The 22746-nt window shown below is 47.1% G+C and overlaps 1 protein-coding gene across 1 annotated transcript; it reads right to left on the bottom strand.

The window, feature by feature from the left end:
• Positions 1-750: 750 nt before the first annotated feature.
• LOC149358235 (uncharacterized) lies at positions 751-4984 on the bottom strand. Its single transcript, XM_089567531.1, has 3 exons — positions 3296-4984; positions 2180-2461; positions 751-816 (listed from the first exon to the last, which is right to left on the bottom strand). Exons 1-3 carry the CDS (start codon positions 4982-4984, stop codon positions 751-753), a joined length of 2037 nt encoding a protein of 678 aa, XP_089423657.1.
• Between the last annotated feature and the right edge of the window lie 17762 nt (positions 4985-22746).

Genomic DNA, 22746 nt, shown 5'->3' with positions numbered 1-22746 from the left:
ATGGCGGCGGGCAGCGATGTTGCATCCGATCACGTTTACTTGTTTTGTTGCTTCGCTTGTAGCTATAACCAACGAACTTTTTTTCTGAAAACAGTGTTATAGCACGTAAAATAAAGCTGTAAGTACTTTTTATGCACTATAAATTTTGTACCATTGGAACCGCTGGCGTCGAGGCTACGCACTCGGCCAGCGAAGTGTGGTCCGTGAACGCACTCCTGGCGGAGTGCACTTTCCCGCGAGTGACACTCCGCTTGCGTCGTTTAGATGCGACAAAGTGTACTTACAGCGAAGTACACTCTCTGTAAGTGCACTTAACTTGCCCGCTTGACAGGGGTACGCTGTAAACCCTGCTGACTTAATTCAATAATTGCGCCAACGTATCTTTCGATGCATTTTTGGTGGCATGGGAGTTATCCAGCTTTCTGTGTGCATAACTTTTTATAGATCTCCCGGCCGCGACGGCCGCATTTCGATGGGGGCGAAATTTAAAAACTTCCAAGAGCTCTTCCATGCCAGAACACTTTAATTAACTCCACTGGTGGCCTAAATTAATTCATAACTCAGGCACTACTACGGCGTCTCCCATAGTTCATGTGCAGCTTCGGGATGTTGAACACATGCCATACCACATAGACTTGAAAGAATTGCTTCTAACTGTTATGTCCGCGGTTGCCCCGAAGATACAAGGCGTTTACGAACACAAAAACTATTTATTATCGCTCGACTCAAGCGGTGCGCGCTGGCGGCCGCTCATCGGCGCGATCCAAAGTCATCTCTCCTGTCCAGACACGGCTGGCTGGTGCAGACAGGAGAGGGCTGGGTGGAAAGGAGGAAGGGAACGTCGAGAGGTTCGTCGGCCCTTCGTTCTCACGCGCAACCCGAACACAACACCTCGGCGGGAATCGCGCACTGGCTGAGCGGCTCGTTTGTCCCCCGTCTACGCGTCTACGCGCAAGACACAACACTTCCTCCCCCCCTAGAAAGGGGCCTGGTAGCGGTCAGGAGGCCGGCGTGCACGTGTGGAAGCGCGCTGTAGTACGGCCGTAGCATCAGAAGAGGCGCTTGCCGTTTCTGTATTTGGCGTACACCTTGCGTGTTGGAGCGGTGCGTCTTCCGCCACGATATCCCAAGCCACCGTACCAGGGGCCGAAGGGCTGTTTGTTTGGATCGGTTTCGTTTGCGGCGGTGCCTTCAGAAGACGAAGCTGGTCGAGGTGTCGGCGAGCAATGCCCCCCTCCATGCATACGAGCCAGGATCTTTTCCCAATGCGTCTGTCTATAACAGCTGGGGCCCACGCGTGCTGTCCGTGGAATTTGCGAGCAAGAACGCGTTGGCCCTTTCGCATTCTCTTAACGCGGGGAAGATCATCTTCCGTCTGTCCGGTTTCAGGTGCTGGCTCTGGAAGAACGGCGCTCAGGTGGGTTCGCAGCTCGCGGGCGAACATGAGCTGCGCTGGGGTACGGCCGGTTGTGTTTTGCACCGTGCTGTGCTGTTTGAAGAGAAAGCGGGCGATGCGTAGATGCAATGACCCAGCTTGTTCCTTCAGTAGAGCTCGCTTGAGCTCTGCCACGTATCGTTCAACCTGGCCGTTTGTAGCCGGATGGTAGGGAGCCGATGTGACGGCTGCGATACCGTTTTGTTTGAAAAACTGCCTGATCTCCGCTGACACGAAGGCGCTGCCGTTATCAGAAACGATTTTTCTTGGCAATCCAAACGTGGCAAACAATGTTCTCAATGCCTCAATGACCGCAGCTGACGTTACTTTGGTCATCTGTTTTACCTCGACCCATTTAGTGTAGGCGTCGACAATAACAAGAAACGTGCTTCCCTCGACCGGTCCTGCAAAATCGATATGAATAGTGTGCCAGGGCTCACTTGCCTTCTCCCACTGTGGGGCCGGGGCCTTTGGTGGCGCCTTTTGATTGTTTTGGCATATCTTGCAATTCTGAGCACTTTCTTCGATGTCGCTGTCGATTCCAGGCCACCACATAAAGCTTCGGGCGCATTTCTTCATAGCAACAATGCATCGATGGCCTGCATGAAGCAGTGACATAGCTTGCGCGCGTAATGCTGGTGGGATAAGAACTCGTGACCCACAGGTGATGCAACCGCGGTGCGTACTTAACTCCGTAGCTCTCTTGCGATAGGCGTTGAAGCTTTCTCCCTTTAGTCGGCTCACGTTGCCTTCTTGAATGGCGTTGAAAAGCTCCGATAGGGATGGGTCCTCTTGGGTCGATGTAGCAACTGTATCTGCTGTTAGCGGCGGATCTGGCAGGGCCTCGAGCATCAACACGTCTCCCGGGTTAGGTGGTTCTTCGTGGGTCGTGCTCAGTGGTAGGCGGCTCAGTGCGTCTGCATTCTGGTGCTTCTTCCCCGATCGGTGTACAAGGTTGTAGTCATATGCTGACATTTTGATGCACCAGCGTGTCATGCGTGGTGACAACATCTGCGGTATTAACTTCTGGGGCCCCAAAATGCCTAGCAGTGGCCTGTGATCTGTTATGAACGTTACCTTTCGCCCAGCGATGTACTGGCGAAAGTGTTCGGCCGCGTAGACCACAGCAAGCCCCTCGCGATCGAGCTGAGAGTAGTTGCGCTCTGCTGCTGATAGAGTGCGTGACGCAAAAGCAATTGGTGCCTCTCTTCCTTGACTGTCAGCTTGTGAAAGAACAGCACCTACGCCGTAGGGTGATGCATCGCAGGCTATAATCAAGGGCTTGCTCTCATCGTAATGTTTGAGGGCTGTGCATTGCAAAAGAAGCCGTTTCAGGGCCTCGAATGACTCCTGATGGTTTGGCGACCAGGTCCATGGGACCTCTTTTTGCAATAGTTTGTACAGGTCGTTGGCCACAGTTGCTCGCTGTTCTAGAAACCGGTCGTAGAATGTAAGAAGTCCAAGAAAGGATTGGAGTTCCTGCTTGTTAGTTGGTGCTCGTGCCTCAGTTATTGCTCGCACCTTGTCATCAGTCGGATGGATGCCTTCAGCGTCAATTACGTGACCAAGGAATTTCACCTTGGGTACGGCAAAACAACATTTTTCCTTGCTTATACGCAAGTTTGCGTTGGCTAGCCTTTCGAAAACTTGTTCCAAACGTGCAGCATGCTCCTCGTCTGATGCTCCTGTGACGATTACGTCATCGAGATAAACGCATGTTCCAGGAATTCCTCGAAGTATTGTCTCCATATACCTCTGGAAAATTGCAGGGGCTGCCGCTATGCCAAATGGCAGTCGTTTGACTTTGTAGAGGCCCTTTAGCGTATTGATGGTAAGCAACTGAGATGTTAATTCGCTCACCTTCAGCTGCTGGTACGCTTGCGTAAGGTCGACAGTGGTGAAAATTTTCCCTCCGCGAAGTGTGCTGAAGACCTCCTCTGGCGTTGGCAGCGGGTAGGAGAACGGTTTGGTGAACCTGTTCACTGTGCTCCGGTAGTCTCCGCATAGTCGTAAGGTGCCATTATTCTTCCGAACTACGACGAGTGGTGTTGCCCATTCGGAGTGTTGCGTTGGCTCAATGACGCCTTGTTCTTGCAGTTTATCAAGTTCCGCTTCTACTGCAGATCTTAAAGCAAAAGGTACTGGCCTTGCTTTGAAGAATTTAGGGCTGGCCTCATTGATCAACTCCAGGTCGATAGGAGGTCCCTCGTGGCCTGAGATGTCATCGGAGAAGACTTTCTTGTACTTCTCTTGAAGGCATTCCACCACTGACTTCGTACCAGTCTGGTGGACGCCACCAATGGTGATCCCAAGTGCATCAAACCAGTTCCTTCCCAGGAGGCTGGATCCACTGTTCTTAACAATCAAGAGTGGCAGCTTGCATTTCTTCCCGTTGTACACAACGTCGACGTCGGCGCTACCCAGTAGCGGCAGGCTCTGACCTGACCACGTCCTGAGGTGCGTGTCGTCGTCTCTTAGTCTGGGTGCGTGCTCCGGCCACGTTGTTCGAAAGGTGTCCTCGCTGATAAGGGTGCATGCAGCTCCGGAGTCGACTTCGAACTGGATCAGCTTATTGTGGATGGTCAAGCTGGCCATTATTTTCTGACGCGTGCCGATGTTGGCAACGGTGTTTAGGTCGTACAGCGCAGACGGAGGTGATTGAAACCCTTGCTTCTCAACTTGTGCCGGGATTTCAGAAGCTTCCACGTTATGATTGCGTGACTGGGCTGATTTCCCCTGCTTCTTTTTCGTTATACAAGCTTTCTCGATGTGCCCACGCTTGTGGCAAAAGTTGCATGTAGTTGATTGAAAGCGGCACGTCTGCGGATTATGCTGTTCGTCACAGCGCCAACAGCGCTGGACCTTTGGAAGTTTTTTCGAACTTGCCTTCGTGTTGTGGCTCTGGTTGTTCGAATGGCTTGTCTGGTGTACTGGCTCGATAGATCGCCGCATTTGTCGCTGCTGCTGCCCCGCACTTTCCGTTCGCAAGACGATGTCATAGGCTTTTGTAAACGTTAGGTCCTTCTCCGCGAACAGGCGCTGTTGCAAGGACTCGTCACGCAGTCCACACACAAATCGATCACGTAGCATGATGTCCAGGGGGAGCATCGTGGGGTTAGCTAGCGACAGGGATGATGTTGCTCCGGCTGACTGTTCGGTGGCTGCTGTGCTCGCAGGCAGCGTTCCAAAGTTGCAGTCGGCAGCCAGTTTCTTTAGTGCCGCAACGTAGGCACTTGCTGTTTCTCCCTCCAACTGGTCACGCCGTTGGAATCGAGCCCGGCTGTAGACTTCGGACGGCCGCGGGTCGAAGTGTTTCTGCAGTGCAGCTACGATGTCGTCGTAGGCCACGGCAGCTGGAGTGCTCGGCTGTACTAGAGCGCAAACGATGTCGTACGTCTCCTCCCCGCACAGCGTAAGCAGGTGGGCCCTCTTCTGGGCATTCTCCGTGATGTTGTTTGCCTCAAAATAGAATTGAAGGCGTCCAAACCACGATGTCCATGAGGAACCGTTGAACTCTGGTATCCGTCCAGGAAGCGTGAGCGTAGCCATGATTTGTTGTGCGGCGTAGCTTAACGCTGGGCTCGGATCTGCTTCCTCGTCGCCACTGTTATGTCCGCGGTTGCCCCGAAGATACAAGGCGTTTACGAACACAAAAACTATTTATTATCGCTCGACTCAAGCGGTGCGCGCTGGCGGCCGCTCATCGGCGCGATCCGAAGTCATCTCTCCTGTCCAGACACGGCTGGCTGGTGCAGACAGGAGAGGGCTGGGGGGAAAGGAGGAAGGGAACGTCGAGAGGTTCGTCGGCCCTTCGTTCTCACGCGCAACCCGAACACAACACCTCGGCGGGAATCGCGCACTGGCTGAGCGGCTCGTTTGTCCCCCGTCTACGCGTCTACGCGCAAGACACAACACTAACCATGTTGTGGAACGATCTTACAGCTATCGGCGGCTGCTGTGTGGAACGCTTTAAGATTTTGATTAACGACAGGTGGCATCGATGTGAATTGTTTTCCTGCATGCTAATTTCTATATTTGAAGCAACAGCATTTTCAGTGTCAGATTCTTTTAGCAGCGGTACCACAATCGCGCAAGTATACTGGCGAGCACGCTTAATGAGATAAGCTGCATTCATGAACGATGACTGCTTACGGACTTAAGGGGACTAACAACTGAACAAAACACGCTGCTAGGTTAAGTAGGAAACAAAATGACCTTGCGCTTTTTTTGTTTCCAAACCGTCGAGCTGGCATGGCGGAGTGGTTACTGTGCTCGTCTCGCACTTCGGAGACCCTGGTTCGAGTCCCCACCTCGACCAATTTCCTACTCTGTTTTATTTATTTATCTAGTTTGTCTAGAAAGGGTAGTTAGGTTAATTAGTTAATTAACTTACTTACGTGGAGCATCACTACAACATGACTTTAATTAGAAGCATGGTTACTAGCCAAAGTACAATTGGCTCGTTTGAAATTCGCGCACTCTCACGTCACGACCTTTTGACCAATTGAAAAGCGTGACATTTCTGTCGACAACTCCTGCTTACAACGATGAGGCATTAAAGGCTTCCGCCTTAAAACTGTTTGGATATCTGCGGCTAAGTTTACGTTTCTGCGGGGGCGAAAGGCGCATGTAATGCCGAGGAAATTGAATTTAAAAATGGAACATTCTTTTGCCGCCCCTAGAAATAAAACTGGTGACGTCAAGACCAAAAATGATTCCATGGTCACCATTTGGAAGTGACTCGCGGTGCAGCCTGACCTCAGGGATCCGTGCACAAAATAGGTCTTGACGTTATCGCACTTTGCGCAAGCGGCTGATGTGGGGGACACCTGTATTTTCTTTTCAGACCTTCTGTACATCCCAAACGCTACAATTTCAGTGAAGGCATTCTCTTCTTCATACGAACAGAGTAATCTATCGATAATGGCACACTTCTATTTGTCCTCAGTGATTCTTCCAGCAAAGCCTGTTTTTGAGATCCCTTTCTTCAGCCCGTCTACCACCCTTAGCCAGCAATTTTTCCGTGGAAAATGAATTCGACCAACTTTTTTTTCGACTAAGGAAGTTCAAGAAATGTAGTGCAATGCATCGATTTGTTCGGGCAAAGGGCGACCGAAGGGCCTTTGCCATGCAGTGGGCGTAGTCAGGCCGATGATGATGATAACACTCTAAACTCGAATACGCCTTTTGTGAAAAGGAGTGCGCTAGAGGAACAGCCTACTCCCTTTTTACTCCTTTATGCTTTGAGTGTAGGGTGGCTGCGGAAGACGGGAGACGGGACAGTGGTGGCACGTTTTGTCCCGCAGGGGCTTTGTTTAGCAGTAGGCGCAACAACCGGGGCTGATCACTGTTGCAGGATGATGATCATGCCCGTGGTGTGAAACTCTGCAAAGATTAGATATCATGGTGTTCCGGGATCCATATCCGGGTTCGTTTCTGTCTCCAATTTGGAAGCCGCTTTGCTCTGTGGTATTGCAATCGTTCGGGGTAGCCAGCCAGTTTAGTGGCCTCAACCTTGCGGCAAAAAGAAAAACAAAGAAAGCACAGACACTCATTTTTTCCCCTTGTGAGCGTGTCGTCGATAACTGGAAACGTCATGCGACGAAAGGCCGTGACAAACGAACAAAACAGAATCATACACGCCAGCAATTATATGCGATGCATAAGGAGATACATCCGAACCGTATCTTAAAGAAAAATGAAACATTAGACTACGCAAGGGCGTTTTTACTGTCGCTGCCACGACGGCTCTTATGCATTTAGCGACTATGAGAACGTGCTGGCCACGGCGGCGGCCGAAGGTTGACCAGGAAGCGAAGCCAACCGCTCTGTCGTCAGTTGCGCTGCGCCCTTGACGCTCAGCCTGCTTGCGCCGTTAACAAATCGCTGCGGGTGGGAAGCGCGTCGCGAATAAGGGCACGGAGAGGAGGGGGGGGGATAACGGAAAGTGATCGCCGCCGCTGACTGTAGATGCTAATTCAGCGATACTGTCTCAAGGAATTGCGACGGAGTAACTCATTAAACGATTGCGTCGCTCTATACCTTACACGTTATTGCCAGGTCGGAATGTCAGTTGTTGCTACGGCTGTGCTTTTTTAGTCGTATGCCGATATTGCTGTCTTTCTTGAATCAAAGCCTGCGGCAAGCTACAGCTCAGAGATTCTGATGCACAAGAAAGCAGAAACGTATTTTATTGAAATTTGAGAACAATTTTCGAGTAACTCGATCGGTAGAGGGTTCGTGTATCTTTGCAGTGGGTGTTCTTCGCAAACGAAATACAGCAAAGGGTGTGGAATGCATACACGACCTAGACCAGAGCCGTTACTTTACATATAAAGTACATTTGGTTAGAAGCCGCTGTATTCCGCTTTTCAAGAAGAACAGCATATTGTTACGTAGCCGTTGGGGCTCGTAACCGAAACGCTTTAATGGTTGACGTGGACGGCACCGGAGAACAAGCCACGAGCACCCAGAGGAAGCCGGAACCGATCTTCTTCTTTCACTCGGCGGTGCACGCGACTTGCGAAGAGCAGCCGCCTAGTGGCTGCTTGTGGAAACGTGGCAATATTAATAATAGAAAATATTATACACGCAACAAAAAAAAAAAAAAGAAACGCCAATGCTATCTTCCCAGAAATAAAGCTTAATGAAAGTGCCTATTTTAGAAAATGCCTTCCAAAAAAGCACGACTGTACAATACGCGCTGCACAACTTACGGTAACGACAAGACGCTCACAAACTATGGTATGCAAAAGCAACCATTTATTGTAGCAGATTTTCTAAATCGACATCCTGCTATTACCTTCATTGTAAAATAATAATCGTCATAGCAATGTTAAAAAAAGATAAACCTGTATTTGGTGTCACTACAAATATACTTTAATTCATTATTGCGTTCCGCTTTTACCACCTGCAACCTTTTTTTACTCTCTTACCGCGTTCTGTTTTTCAGTGCCTGTGTAATATGCATTGGTCTTGCCATCTGTTTCAGTGCATTTCAATTTGTCATGTTTTTTCTTACACCGTATGCTTGGGTGTTGTGTCTTTAGGAAAAGGGAACTGACACTTGTCAGGCATCCGAGCCTTTTTGTCAGCCTCCTAGACAGAACATTTTGTTTGAATCTTGCCTCTCTAAAACTACTTTCATTCATTCATTCATTCATTCATTCATTCATTCATTCATTCATTCATTCATTCATTCATTCATTCATTCATTCATTCATTCATTCATTCATTCATTCATTCATTCATTCATTCATTCATTCATTCATTCAATATGGGCTTTGCGTGAATAATATGAAGTCAACAGCTGAGCCACCGTAATGAGAAGCGTTTCAGTTAGCCGTGTAACAATGGTAATAAAAATACTGAAGCTGACAGTGTTGTCGTGCGTTACGCTTTATGTTACTAGCGTTCAATAACCTAAGCTCATATTACACCGACGCTTAATAACATTTTATTTTCTGTCCCGATATATTCGGATGTGTCACGGGTGGCACAGAATACCAGCTGTTTAATTTATCTCCCACTACTTGACTTGCATAACAACTTATGTAATCGCAGTATCTAACTGGCGGGGTCTATTTCTTCGCTTGCTTGCAGAGAACGCCTATTTTTGGTACGCCTTTACTTTCTCGTTGCTACGGGCGCCAGTGTGCTTATAGTCACTCCAAGTACATCATGTTTAACTCGTATTTCACGTTTTTTTTTCGAATTGTTTTAGTGACCCTGCAGCATTACCGCAGCGTTGCACTAAAACGTGGCTAATTTGCGAGAAAAGCTTCCTTGTCAGCACTTCTCACTGTCTTTTTAAACGATCTTAATTGCCGCCCTCCATTTTTCTCCCACAAAGCAAGGCTTTCCCCTGATTGCGTGGTTTAACAAAAATACCCCCTCATTCACCGACTACCTAATGATTTATCGTGGGCTGCTGTGTGTCCTAGCGGGCCGGACGAGAGAAGCGGAAAGCCCGTCATTTAACGAACACTACTCCCCACCACAGCCTAAACGCAGTTAGCGTCTTAACAGCAGTGATTTTCTCCAGAGTGCTGTAAGATTTTCGTTGTTGAATGTTTTCTTCGTCTTTTTTCCCCTCTGCGTGAATAGAAATTATCACAACAGAGTTCCTGGTAGCAAGAAGCTGTGTCGTAACTTGCGATTGAGAACACCCATCTTCACACAGGAAATGTTAGTCGGGGAAGCGTCGACATGTACCACGGCAGACACATTTACTCGCTGGTACTCGCTTTACTGAGGTTGTGTCGCTTTAACTCAACGCATTAAGCGAGCCGCTCTGTTAGCTTTGCGTTATGTGCACTTACGAAGTCCTGCAAGGCGTCTGTTTGTAGATGAAGGGCGGTGGCGTGCCTCCCTGGGCGAGTAAAACCCCGTACCACCTCAATCACTTTCAGCTGTCAGTGTAGATGCAAGGCTATACGCAGACAAGGCGATACGTACCCGGCTCAGAACACGTGCTCAGGTATAGCCGGTCTACCGTTCACGCAAGGGAATACCCACCGCTTCTCGCACGCGCGCCGTTTCTCGGAACTAACCTTCGCCCGACAGCCGAGACAGCTCTCGCTCGTCATCGGGAAAATAATATCGAGGAAGTCCAGGAGGGGACTCGGCCGGTATTTCTATTCACGCGTTCCGTAAATCGACACCAGTTTCACTCAGCATATATGCTTCCTCACCGGGAAGTTTCTGAGATGTGATTAAGCACGTGCACGTATAGCCTGACACCGAATTCGAGCTTGCGGCACGCACATGCTCCTGTCCCGTGAAGAAAGAAAAAAAGAAAACTTTTAGATCACTGCGGCGACCCGCGTTGGAGAAATGCGAAAGCATACGGTGTTGTGTTGACGTCCATGCCTATTCTGACGTCCAAGTGCTATGTCGACGCCTATGCCTATTCGGACGTCCATGCCAACGCCTATGCCTATTCGGACATCGAGTGTAACCGAAATAAAAAAGCACCTGCACTTGCCGTTGCTCGAAAGACGGAGAATGTTTTCACTTCGAGCCTTTTTCACAAATTATATCATAGTCATTCTTCCTTTGCTATGGGCCATATCACACCGGCCCGTCACATTTTTCCACGATTTGATCACGAAATGAAAGTCGAACCTATCTTTGCTCGAACAAATCTATTTTTTCACTCGCCTCTCCTCCTCGCCATCCGTCAGAGGAATCAGCTCCCTCGCACCGCTGCATCTCTCAATGATCACGACCAATTCGAAGTCTTTCTGACACGCTACCTCGAGTTGTAGTGTTGACCCTTCCATTATTTTGTATGTATTGTGAAAAACCGCACTCAGATGAACATGTATGTTTACAGTGGTTTATGTGTATTTCGTGATGGTGTACGCAGCTGCGACCTTTGTAGTCTTTGCTGTTTTATACTGTTTCATTTTTTTCACTGTTATCCCCCCCCCCCCCCCCCCCCCATGTAATGCCCACACGGGCCCTTAGGGTATTTGAATAAATAAATAACAAATGCTATATCGACGTTCATGGCTATTCAGACGTTCAAGTGCTATTTCGACGCTCGTGGCTATCGCGATGCCTAAGCGTGTTTTTGGCGTTTAATTAATTAACTAATTGCACCACATCAACCAAATTTGGAATTTAGAGAGATTTTTTCAGCAAATACGTAATTCAATCAAACTTTTTCATATATTTTATAGAACGACATGAACATGCGGACAAAATTTGCGGCCACTTTTTGATGACGAGTGCATAGCCATGTAAGGCTTTTGCATTAATAATACATTGCGAATCGAAATGTTGAGAGGATTAATAAGCTCGTGAGGTTTAAAGCGAATCTGGAAGGGAACTGAGCAGTACTAGCAGTGAGGTCATTTGCAGTCTCTTCCAGCACTTGCAAGGACCCCGGTTGTTATAGCATAATTCCTATTGTTCCACAATATATAAAAATATAAATATACATAAAAATATCATATAAAATATCTTATATAAAAATATATAAAAATATCTTATATAAAAATATCTACTATTGTTTTTTGTGGAGATAACACTTTTATTTCGTTATATTTTAATAACCACGAGCGCGCAAAGACTAGACGAGAATTAGGCGCAGCTACGTGGCATTCGAATCAAAACCAGGGGCCGTGTTACGGAATGATCGCAAACTCAATACAGTCCCAAAACGATCACAAAGCCCCGCTCCTCTACACTGGTCGGTATACTGACCGGCGGACACATCGACCAATAGGGGCGTTGAATTGGGATCGTTTTCAGATCGTGATCGTTCCGTAATTCAGAGCTAGCGTCATATTATGCGCTACAACTGCGTGCCACAGTGGAAAAGCTCATCCATTCGTTTGTACTACAATGGCATGGTAAACAAGTACTCATCGCCGTTGGTGGTAACCAGTACTTTTGCCGTCTGCTCCTGAGAGCAGATTCCATTCATCCGGCGTAGGACCACTATCTAGATTTCACTGACACAGGCGATAATCCTTTACGCGATCACTGGAGCCGCATGAAAGAGTCACGCTCTTCTGTTTTTTTTTTTTTTTTTTCAACATGCCGAGGCAGCCTCTGTGCTATGAGGTGAGCCGCATTTGAGAGTTCAAAGTTCGCGTCGACCATTTGGGGCTGTATAACATGAACTGATTGTTTGGTCGGCCCTCCTGTGGTTTTGCACACTGACTCCACAAAAATGCGGCCGGTGCAGTTAGGAATCGTGTATTCCAAGAGTCGCGAACAGCAGCAGAACGACAGATAAGCTCGGTGACAATTGAGCAGAGGTACCACCTCATCTAATGTAGACCGCTTCGTCTGGGAGGAGAAGTCTAAAATGCTGGTATCCCGTATGTACAATGAAAGCATGATAGCCTTCGGTGCACTTCGATCGATCAGTGGTGCGTAATCTCTTGACGGTGCTTAATCCCGAAAGCAAGTTTCATTTTAATTGTCCGCCAAGCCTAACGCACTATTATCATGACGAGATCTTCATTCGATAATTTGTTATTCGCCTGAATGATCGAACTTCGTTACGCGCATATAGATTTACCCTACGGTAGTCCAGCTGTTGCGCAAAATAAACAAACAAACGCATAAATAAATATACTGTCAGAACTATGTTCATATCCATGTTTATATCCGTAGTGATACCCTTTTTAGCCCAAAGTCTATAATATCGAAGTCGTATCTGAAGCACATATCAGCAAATAACTTTCCCAAGGTCTCACACATGCTTACTGCAGGTCCTGTCGAGCATGCGAAGGCGTCCTCTGGACTACTGGTCACCACTTTACGACATCTGCTTTTGTTTTCTCCTTTGTATTCGCACCAAGTAGCCGTGACGGACACAAGATGGCACAGAGGACTATATCCCCGACTGGTTTCTTACGCGACCATCTCATCGCTGGGAATCCTTTTGCCCGCACCATTCTTCTTTCATCTGCACCTTATGACCACTGTCCTACGGCAAGGGGTGACAAAATAACAGCCCAAAGCGGCACTCGGTGGGAGCAGCAAGGAAAAATAATTACCGGGTCAGTCGTTCCGCTTCCTCGGGCGGGCTGTCCATTGCGCGTTGGGGCCACCCCTTCGCTCGTCGCGGTACGTTTCCTCGAAGGAAGACTACGACAGCTAAACGCATTGTGTTCGTCTAATGGCCCTCTGCCGTGGCACACGCCGATGAAAGGGAAGCAGGGGCATTCGAATGGAGCGTGGCGTAACAGCTTTCCATTCTCTTGCAGCCTGCAGCACAGTGTGGGAGATGCGTGCCGTATAAACCTGCGTATAGGCCTCCCCTCTGCCTCTTCACTGGGACACCATTTATAAAATGGACTTATCCGGTATAAAATGTAATTACGGGTATGAAATAAGCATAGAACAATTTTCTGGCAAACAAAGAGGTAAATAAAATCGAACTTGGAGAAAAGCTTAAGCTCCTCGTTAAGAGTGAAACGCGATAGCGCCCGCTCCTTATACCATCCACACTGAGACTGGGGAGCGCTAGGTTCTAGAAAAGGAAACAACACTCACAAAGGAACAACACGAGACACGAGACACGAGCGCTCGTGTCTCGTGTTGTTCCTTTGTGAGTGTTGTTTTCTTGTCTAGAACCTAGCGCTCCCCAGTCTCAGTATGCACGACCAACTAGCCCCCTACAAAGCTTTATTGACCGTCCGCATGACGGCATCACTCTGCACTGCTCATATATGCCCCTGTGAGCAATGGGAGCTTTCGACTCCGCTTGCTCGGGAACGAACGGTGATGTCACACTTACTCACAGCGCCCCTGGTGGCCTCCGCGAGAAATGGAATGCTTCCGTTCGCTCAAGCTGCGCAAGGCGTCCGCCGCTGGCGCTCCTTGTATTTTTCAGGGACGAACGACTCGATGGAGCCGCTGTTAGACTCTGGCGACGCCGACGCTTTTGCGTTGAAAAGACATAACGCAGCAAAGACGGTATCTTTCAGAGGCATACTTCTAGAAAGGATGGAAGCAGGTGCATGTGAACGTGTAGCACAATTGTTCCCTAGGTACAGGTTTCCTTGCAATGACGGCATAGGCTGTAGTAGGCTGGAGTGCCATGGAATTATGGAAGCAACCAAGTATCTGCCTTCTAAGACTTTCTGCTTCCGTTTCTAGCAAGGCTGCCTAAGCGGACCGAATCACTTTTTAACGTTATATTATTAACGAGTGGCCATTGCTTGAGGCATTTCCGCTGTAAGAACACGAATAAACGTGTCACGTTCAAGTGTTTTCATTTCACTTTCCGCGTGTCGCTGGCAGATCGGTTTTGTGTAACAGTGGCACTGATTTTCATTTCGTCTCTGCGAATAGTATGCGGACAAACGCGGTAGCTTCGGTTGCAGACAAGTACCGACCTTAGAGCGATTGTCCCGTGCGGGTGTGCTTCCCCGTGGTGAGGAAAGGCGACTGTTCGTGACATCTCAGGATAGTATACGACGTTGGTTGCAGTTAAGCGAATCCAAGCGTAACGCGCGTGGCACAGCCGGTTATTTGCACCGGAGCTTGTGCGGAGCTCTATACCGGCATTGCGTGCAGGCTTCACAAGTGGAAGAAAGCCGAGCTGCTTTTTATTGTCTTTTTGTTTTTACTTTTTGGCTTGACAGTCTTGTCTGTTGAATGCTTTCTATGGCGTCTGCGATAGAGAGCATGCTTTTGTGAAGGTTCGATTCCCTTCACTCTGTAACATTTGACTCGGCTTTGAAGTAGCCTCTTGATGTCGCTTAGAAGCTTTCTTTTTTTTTTCTTTTTGACAGGAAAGACTGTTGACCTTCACAGCATTTCTTTTTTAAACTTGCCTAAGTTTTTCTTGGGGGGTGCAAGGTTGAGGAAATGAATATATGACACAGATAAGACATTACTGGCAATCCTGTTCAGAACGGGTTCCACCCGTTAAATCAGGACTTCTGAAAACGCTTCCAGTGTGTGTGAGTATGTGAGAGCTGGAATGGTTTAGCTCTGTACATGCAATTCAGTGATCGTTTGGGCGTGGCCTGCCGCCAAGCTTCTGGACACAGCGTCACCGACGGCGTACAGCTCAAGATACCATTCTGCTTCTTGCGAAACACGTTAGTGATTTTACTAGCTCTTTTTTTTAGCTATATAAGTGGCCATGGCGTTAGGCCGCTGGTCCCAAGGTCGCGCTAATCAATTCAGGCCGCAGCGACATTATTTCGATGTAGTCGAAATGCGGCGCCTCCCTTGTGCAGTGTGATGTTGGAACACGTTAAAAAACCTCAGGTGGCAGAAATTAGTCCGCACCCCTCCACTACGTCATCTTTCTTAGCAAAAGCGCTGCTTTGGGACCTAGAACACCTGACTATAAGAGGGAGTTTTATTGGAGTTTACCGAGGGCTCGTGCGGGTCGTGGTGTAATAGGGTAGTAGTAGCAGTAAGTAGTACAAACGATAGTATTAAGCATTATTAGCATTACAGCTACATTGGAAGTTGGTGGCATTATTGCTTTAGTATTGATAGTAGTGGAGGTAATGATAGTAGTAATAGTTTTAGGCTGATGATGGAAGTACTAGTTGTGATACTAAGAGCATCGGTACGAGTGCCATTATGTTTCGATGGAACGAAAGAATACGTCACTTATTAAGATTATTAAGGTTATTAAGATGCTTATTGTTAGATCTTATTTTCGAGGAACGCATGCAGCTGCGAAATGCAAGTGTTTATAAAATCGATAAAAGGCCCCACATATGTGGCGCATGTAGCGTGTAGCAATTAGGTACAGTCAGAGTCAAAAGTCTCTGCTCCCCCCCCCCCCCCCCCCCCCCCCCCCCCCTTGCATTACACTGCACTGGTATCGACACCAGGACTGCACCATCAGGTGGCGCCTACATAAAACGTGGGAGGGGTCAGAAACTTTTGACCTCAACTGTACTTGTATTTGCTCGCATAGACGGTTCCTCTACCAGCGTTTTTTATACTTGACTGACGAGTAACAAACTGGAATGCCGGTTAGCACAAACCTCTTACTCTGCAGCTTCTTTTCTCCCCTCTGTGAATTGTTTTCTGTTCGTTTCTAAACTATGAAACGTTAACAAGAGGAACCAAGGGCGTCAAGGCCGGAACGTCACCTACTGAGCCATGGGACCATCACCACTATCACGGGCTTGCCGGAGCTAATGTCTCTTGCGGAGTCCCCCGTTGGACGACGGAGCACAAAGCACGTTCTCAGAATTCGCAATAAGGAAGTAGGTAATTATGGAGATGAGCGTCCTGACGATTTAGTGAAATCGATGGTTGCACTTGGTGTTATTGCTTGTCATATCATCCTTAGCTCTTGTGACGCGGAGATGGGCTGTACCTACCGCGATGAATCATTTGAGAGTTATAGCATATAGCGTTACCGGATATCTCTTCCGTATGCTACTATCGCTAGCTGTCAGTTACTCTCTGCGCAAATCGCAAAGTGCGGGCTAGGAGCGAGCCAAGTGCGGTGGGTTTTGTGACACCGGTGTGAAATAAGGAAGACAATGAATATTCGCTTTGTTTATTCTCCTGTTCAAAAAAGATACGAACACAAGCGCGCAGTCATTAAGCAAGAGAGTTGAGAACGATTGGTGAAAGATAACGAGGTATACCAATTGTAGCAAGAGGCACAGATAGGAAATCGTAATCGTCCCGTTGTATACAATTCATTTATTTTCGAACCGACACAAAAGAACGAGGTGTTTTCTGTTGGCGCCCTATTCTTTCAGCAGAGTCACGTCCTTCCACGGCAAAAATTCCCAGACAATAAGAGAACTTTTACGCGATAGCCTAAGAAGCTCGTTCTGCTGAAAACGCGGCGAGTTTTCTGCCGTCGTCCTGCGTCAGTGGGAAAAAATCCCAGAAGTTTCAAATGACGCTAACGAATTGGGGATCCATACTGAAAAAATTGCGCAGAAAAACGAGGTCAAAGCAAAGACAAGACATGGACGAGCTTGTCTTGCCAAGGGCTCGTCCTTGTCTTGTCTGTGCTTTGTCCTCATTTTTCTGAGCAATATTTTCAGTATGCATATCAACTAACTAGCCCAACTTTCTGCTTTCCTAAGTGGAATTGGGGATGGTCCAAATGAATCTAAAATTGGCGAGGAGGTTTCTCTAATGGGGAGGTATTTCAGAAAATAGAAGTGACTCTATAAGTTGAATTAGTCGGCATTGAGATACCAACCTATAGGCCCTCTGCATACCCTCGGCACAGATTTCGTTAAGCTCCAATTTATTTAAGCCTCACTGTCATAGCAGCTGGTTTCACTAGAACTTTGCAGTGGACCGAAGTTATGGTGACGTTGAAACAGTAAACTCCATAAGCACCCTAGCGATATCTTTTTCTCATGCTAATATTTTTCTCGCAAACCGCTCCGTGAGCGCTTGACTACATGCGAATAAACTGCAACTTTTTTCGATAATTTCGTGCACCAGCACTGAGCACCGAATTAACGGGTTTCAGTTGTCATTCTGATCCTTCTTGCAGGTGGCCCACCTGCTCACAGGGTTGTGGAAAGCCGTTTGTCCTTCTGGTTCCTCCAGTAGGTGACCCACCACGATACACAGGTGCCAGGTGCATATATATATATATATATATATATATATATATATATATATATATATATATATATATATATATATATATATATATATATATATATATATATATATATATATATATATATATATATCAGCGCCACCCACGTTCATAAGCGGCGAACGTAGTACGTCCTGAGTTAACACGTCACACCAGCGATAACTCAGGATGTACTACGTCCGCCGCTTATGAACGTGGGTGACGCTGATGAACACTCTCAAGGTGAGGTCATTTGTAAACATAAATACCCCCGAAAGCAGAAGATCTTACATCCGTCGCCGTAGCTCAGTTCGTAGAGCACTGGACGCGTAATTCGGAGGTCGTGGACTCGGTTCCCACCGGTGGCACGTGGTTTGTTTTCTTGTTTTGCTTTTCTAATCGGTTATCTTTAAGCGATAACATATTCAGTAATATTCTGATACCATAAAATGAATAAATACATTAAAAAAATCCCCTGTGTCCCTTGGTTTCTGTGGCTGTTGGCTTCTCTCATATGTATAACGAGTCGCCCCTCATTCCCCATCCTTTGTCTGCTATATATATATATATATATATATATATATATAACTTCAGTGACGCAAGGCAGCAGGGAGCTCGAGAGAGGAAGACGAGCAGCCACTAGCCCCCAGCATGCCCATCATCATCATCAGCCTGACTACACCCACTGCAGGGCAAAGGCCTCTCCCATGTCTCTGCAATTAACCCTGTCCTTTGCTAGTTGCCGCCACTGTATCTCCGCAAACTTCTTAATCTCATCCGCCCACCTAACTTTGTGCCGTCCCCTGCTACGTTTGCTTTCTCTTGGAATCCACTCCGTTACCCTTAAGGACCAGCGGTTATCTTGCCGTCGCATTACATGCCCTGCCCAAGCCCACTTCTTCCTCTTGATTTCAACTAGGATGTCATTAACCCGCGTTTGTTCCCTCACCCACTCCACCCTCTTCCGATCTCTTAACGTTACACCTATCATTTTCCTTTCCATAGCTCGCTGCGTTGTTCTTAACTTAAGCTGAACCCTCTTTGTTAGCCGCCACGTTTCTGCCCCATAGCTGGGTACCGCCGTACCGGTAAGATACAGCTGTTGTATACTTTTCTCTTCAGGGATATTGGTAAGCTACCATTCATGATCTGAGAGAACCTGCCATATGCGCTCCACCCCATTCTTATTCTTCTAGTTATTTCCCTCTCATGATCCGGATCTGCGGTCACTACCTGCCCTAAGTAGACATATTCTCTTACTACTTCTAGCACCTCGCTACCAATTGCGAACTGCTGTTCCCTTGCAAGGCTATTGAACATTACTTTGGTTTTCTGCATGTTAATTCTTAGCCCCACCGTTCTACTCTGCCTGTCTAGCTGATTGATCATGCTTTGCAGTTCTTGTCCTGAGTGGCTTAGCAAGGTAATGTCATCAGCGAATCGCAAATTACTCAGGTATTCTCCATTAACTCTTATCCCCAACTGTTCCCATTCCAGTCCCCGGAATACCTCCTGTAAGCAGGCAGTGAAGAGCATTGGCGAGATCGTGTCTCCCTGCCTGACACCTTTCTGTATTGGAATTTTATTGCTGACTTTATGGAGAACTATAGTAGCTGTGCAATCGTTATAAATAGCTTCCAATATTTTCACATAGCGCTCTTCCACACCCTGATTCCGCAATGCCTGCATGACAGCTGAGGTTTCCACTGAGTCGAATGCTTTCTCGTAATCAATGAAGGCTATATATAGGGGTTGGTTATATTCTGCGCGTTTCTCTATCACCTGATTGATAGTGTGAATGTGGTCTATTGTCGAGTATCCTTTACGAAAGCCTGCCTGATCATTTGGTTGACTAAAGTCCAAGGTTGTCCTGATTCTATTAGCGATTACCTTAGTAAATACCTTGTAGGCAACGGACAATAAGCTGATCGGTCTGTAATTCTTCAAGTCCTTGACGTCTCCTTTCTTATGAATTAAGATAATGTTAGCGTTCTTCCAAGCTTCTGGTACTCTCGAGGTCACAAGGCATTGCGTATACAGGGTGGCTAGTTTTTGTAGCACAATCTCTCCTCCGTCCTTCAGCAAATCTGCTGTTACCTGATCCCCACCAGCTGCTTTCCCTCTTTGCATTGCTCCTAAGGCTTTCTTTACTTCCTCCTTCGTTACTGGCGGGATGTCCCATTGCTGTGCTCGACTGCCTCCCTCGGTAACTTGATGATTACATTCGCTATTGTATAGATTTGTGTAGAACTCTTCGGCTAATTCAACTATCTTATCCATATTGCTGATGACATTGCCCTGTTTGTCTTTTAGCGCATACATCTGGTTTTTACCTATGCCCAGTTTTCTCCTCACTGATTTTAGGCTACCTCCATTCCTTAGAGCATGCTCGATTTTCTCCATGTTAAACTTTCTTATGTCGGCTACCTTGCGCTTATTTATTAACTTAGATAGCTCTGCTAGTTCTATCCTGTCTGTGGAGTTAGACGTCCTCATGCTTTGAAGTTTCTTAATCAGATATTTAGTCTCCTGAGATAGCTTGTTGGTATCCTGTCGAACCATCCTACCACCTACTTCTGCGGCGCACTCTGTAACGATAGCTGTAAGATTATCATTCATTGTTTCAACACTACGGTCGTCTTCTTCAGTTAAAGCGGAAAATCTGTTTTGCAGCGACATTCTGAATTCCTCTACCTTCCCTCTTAATGCTAACTCGTTAATAGCCTTTCGATTCACCAGTTTCCTCCGTTCCCTCTTCAAATCTAAGCTAATACGAGACCTTACCATTCTGTGGTCGCTGCAACGGACCTTACCGAGGACATCCACATCCTCTACGATGCCAGGGTGTGCACACAGTATGAAGTCTATTTCATTTTTAGTCTAACCATTGGGGCTCTTCCACGTCCACTTCCTGTTTGCTCGTTTGCGGAAGAAGGTATTCATAATCCGTAAATTATTTCTATCTGCGAACTATACTAATAACTCTCCCCTACTGTTCCTAGAACCTATGCCATAGTCACCTACCGCCTTGTCTCCAGCCTGCTTTTTACCTACCTTTGCATTAAAGTCGCCCATCAGTACAGTGTACTGCGATTTTACTTTGGTCATTGCCGATTCCACATCTTCATAGAAGCTTTCAACTATCTGGTCATCATGGTTTGATGTAGGCGCGTAGGCCTGCACCACCTTCAGCTTGTACCTCTTATTAAGCCTAATTACGATAGCTGCCACTCTCTCGTTAATACTGTAAAACTCCTCGATGTTGCCAGCTATATCCTGATTTATGAGAAATCCCACACCTAGTTCTCGCCTATCTGCTAATCCATGATAGCACAGCACATGCCCGCCCTTTAGTAGTGTATACGCCTCATCTGTCCTCCTAACCTCACTAAGCCCTATGACATCCCATTTTATACTGGATAATTCCTCCAGCAGCACTGCTAAGCTAGCCTCACTTGATAAGGTTCTTGCGTTAAACGTTGCCAGGTTCAGTTTCCAATGGCGGCCTGTACGGAGCCAGAGATTCTTAGCACCCTCCGCTGCGTCACAGATCTGACCGCCGCCTTGGTCAGTTGCTCCGCAGCCGCTGGGGACTGAGGGCCGAGGGTTAATTGGTTTGTTCATAGAAGGTTGTGGCCAAGTACTACACCAGGGTGGCCAAATCCTGTTCTGATGAGGAAGTGCGTTGTCGGCTCTGGTCACCGAAATCAGGCCGCACTCCAAGCCTGGTTATGCAATTCCATCGACACGCGGAGTTTTTTTTTTATTTATCCGGTGGAGAATTGCGTGGCACCGGGATTCGAGCCCCGGTCCTCTTGCACGCGAGGCGGATGCTCTACCTCTACGCCATCGCAGCCCCCAGCATGCCCAAGGCTTGCCAAGTGTCAGATAATGCAGTTCGACCGCATGACGGCGCCACTATAGAGTGGTTAGTAGTGTGGCAATATATATGGAGGTTTCCATGTGTAATTTGTGCCTGGTTACACCCAAAATTATGGTTACTATGCAGGAGAAAATTTGCATATATTTATTGTTTCAGACAGAATCTATGGTTTCCAATGTCTGACGTGTGTCTAACTACTTTACGGAGCACAATACGGTTTTTGTAACCTTTAAGTGCAACCGTGACGGATGTGCATGCAAAGAACGATTGTAATAAACATTGAGTTATATATCTCCAGTGAAGCATGTGTTACCTTTGTTGAGCTGACAACGTAAACAACGAATGTTCTGTAAGCTCCTGAGCTCCACCGCAACCCGACATAGGGATGAAGGGATGTTAATTGTTTCTGCCACAACGGAGACTCTGACTCCTCTTCTCTTTGTGTCACTGAGCGTGCCGAAGCGCAAGGTATACAAACAACGAATTTATAGGAAGAATGAGGACTGGCCGGGCCAACGGCACTTGCATCGTCTCTCTGTAATCGCACTCCATTTCTTTTCTCAATATGCTACCGCTTAAGCGAGGGAATTCTGACTGACAGCGGCCTCAAAATCTAAGGCACATTTTATTTTTTAGTATCGAGCATCTTTGAAACACAAGATACACTAAAAATGTATTTTCGATACCGACATTCAAATACCTCCATTTTTGGCAAGCGATACCTGATACCGATACAAAAAAATGTATCGAAAGATAGTACCGAAGATACAAGTTTCACAATACTGCCCATGCCTGGTCCCAAGTTATAAAGTGACTTCATTAATGGGCGCATATATTTTGCTTTTCGTCCTAATGAGAGACGAAGCTGGGATAATAATTAAAAGAAGGGCCTTTTATTCATCTTCCTTGATTGAAATATGGAGGTAGCCGGCCTTTCATAGCCGTCTTAATAAAATCCGCTTTCATCAGACAAGCAGCTCTATATTTCACCAAACGAACAATCCATACACCGAATTACGAGAGAAACAGCAAACGCTTGAACCCCACTCCCTGCTTACAAACACATTCTTCACAAGTCTCGCGCAATTTGTTGTTGGCAATATTACGATTCAGAGCTGCAAAGGACGAGTTTGAGAAGCACTTCCGTGCTATCTGCTCCCTCTTAGCGGCGAACTCTTCCTTTGATAGGGTGCAAATGGTTGGCACTTATGATGGAGTGGCCTTTTGACACGCATGAGTCCACGACCTTCCTCCGTCAAGGCTGCAACGCACTTACCTTGGAAGTCGAACAAACAGATGTGGACACTTCGTCACATTTTGTGGAAGTCACGAAATTAGAACAGTAGTCTTTCGTTGTACGTAACT

This window comes from Amblyomma mixtum, chromosome 2 (assembly GCF_055824585.1).
Source record: "Amblyomma mixtum isolate Tamu chromosome 2, ASM5582458v1, whole genome shotgun sequence".
NCBI classification, from domain to species: domain Eukaryota; kingdom Metazoa; phylum Arthropoda; class Arachnida; order Ixodida; family Ixodidae; genus Amblyomma; species Amblyomma mixtum.
The sequence above is the reverse complement of the archived record's forward strand: the minus strand, read 5'-3'. Positions and strand labels throughout refer to the sequence as shown.

What these genes read in the sequence shown, in the direction of transcription:
- LOC149358235 (XM_089567531.1), bottom strand. Translation starts at nt 4,984, where the DNA reads ATGGCTACGCTCACGCTTCCTGGACGGATACCAGAGTTCAACGGTTCC. An exon ending in AAGCGTACCAGCAGCTGAAG is followed by an intron (nt 2,462 to 3,295) that starts GTGAGCGAATTA and finishes TTGGGGCCCCAG; the next exon opens with AAGTTAATACCGCAGATGTT. An exon ending in ACGCCATTCAAGAAGGCAAC is followed by an intron (nt 817 to 2,179) that starts GTGAGCCGACTA and finishes CTTTCCACCCAG; the next exon opens with CCCTCTCCTGTCTGCACCAG.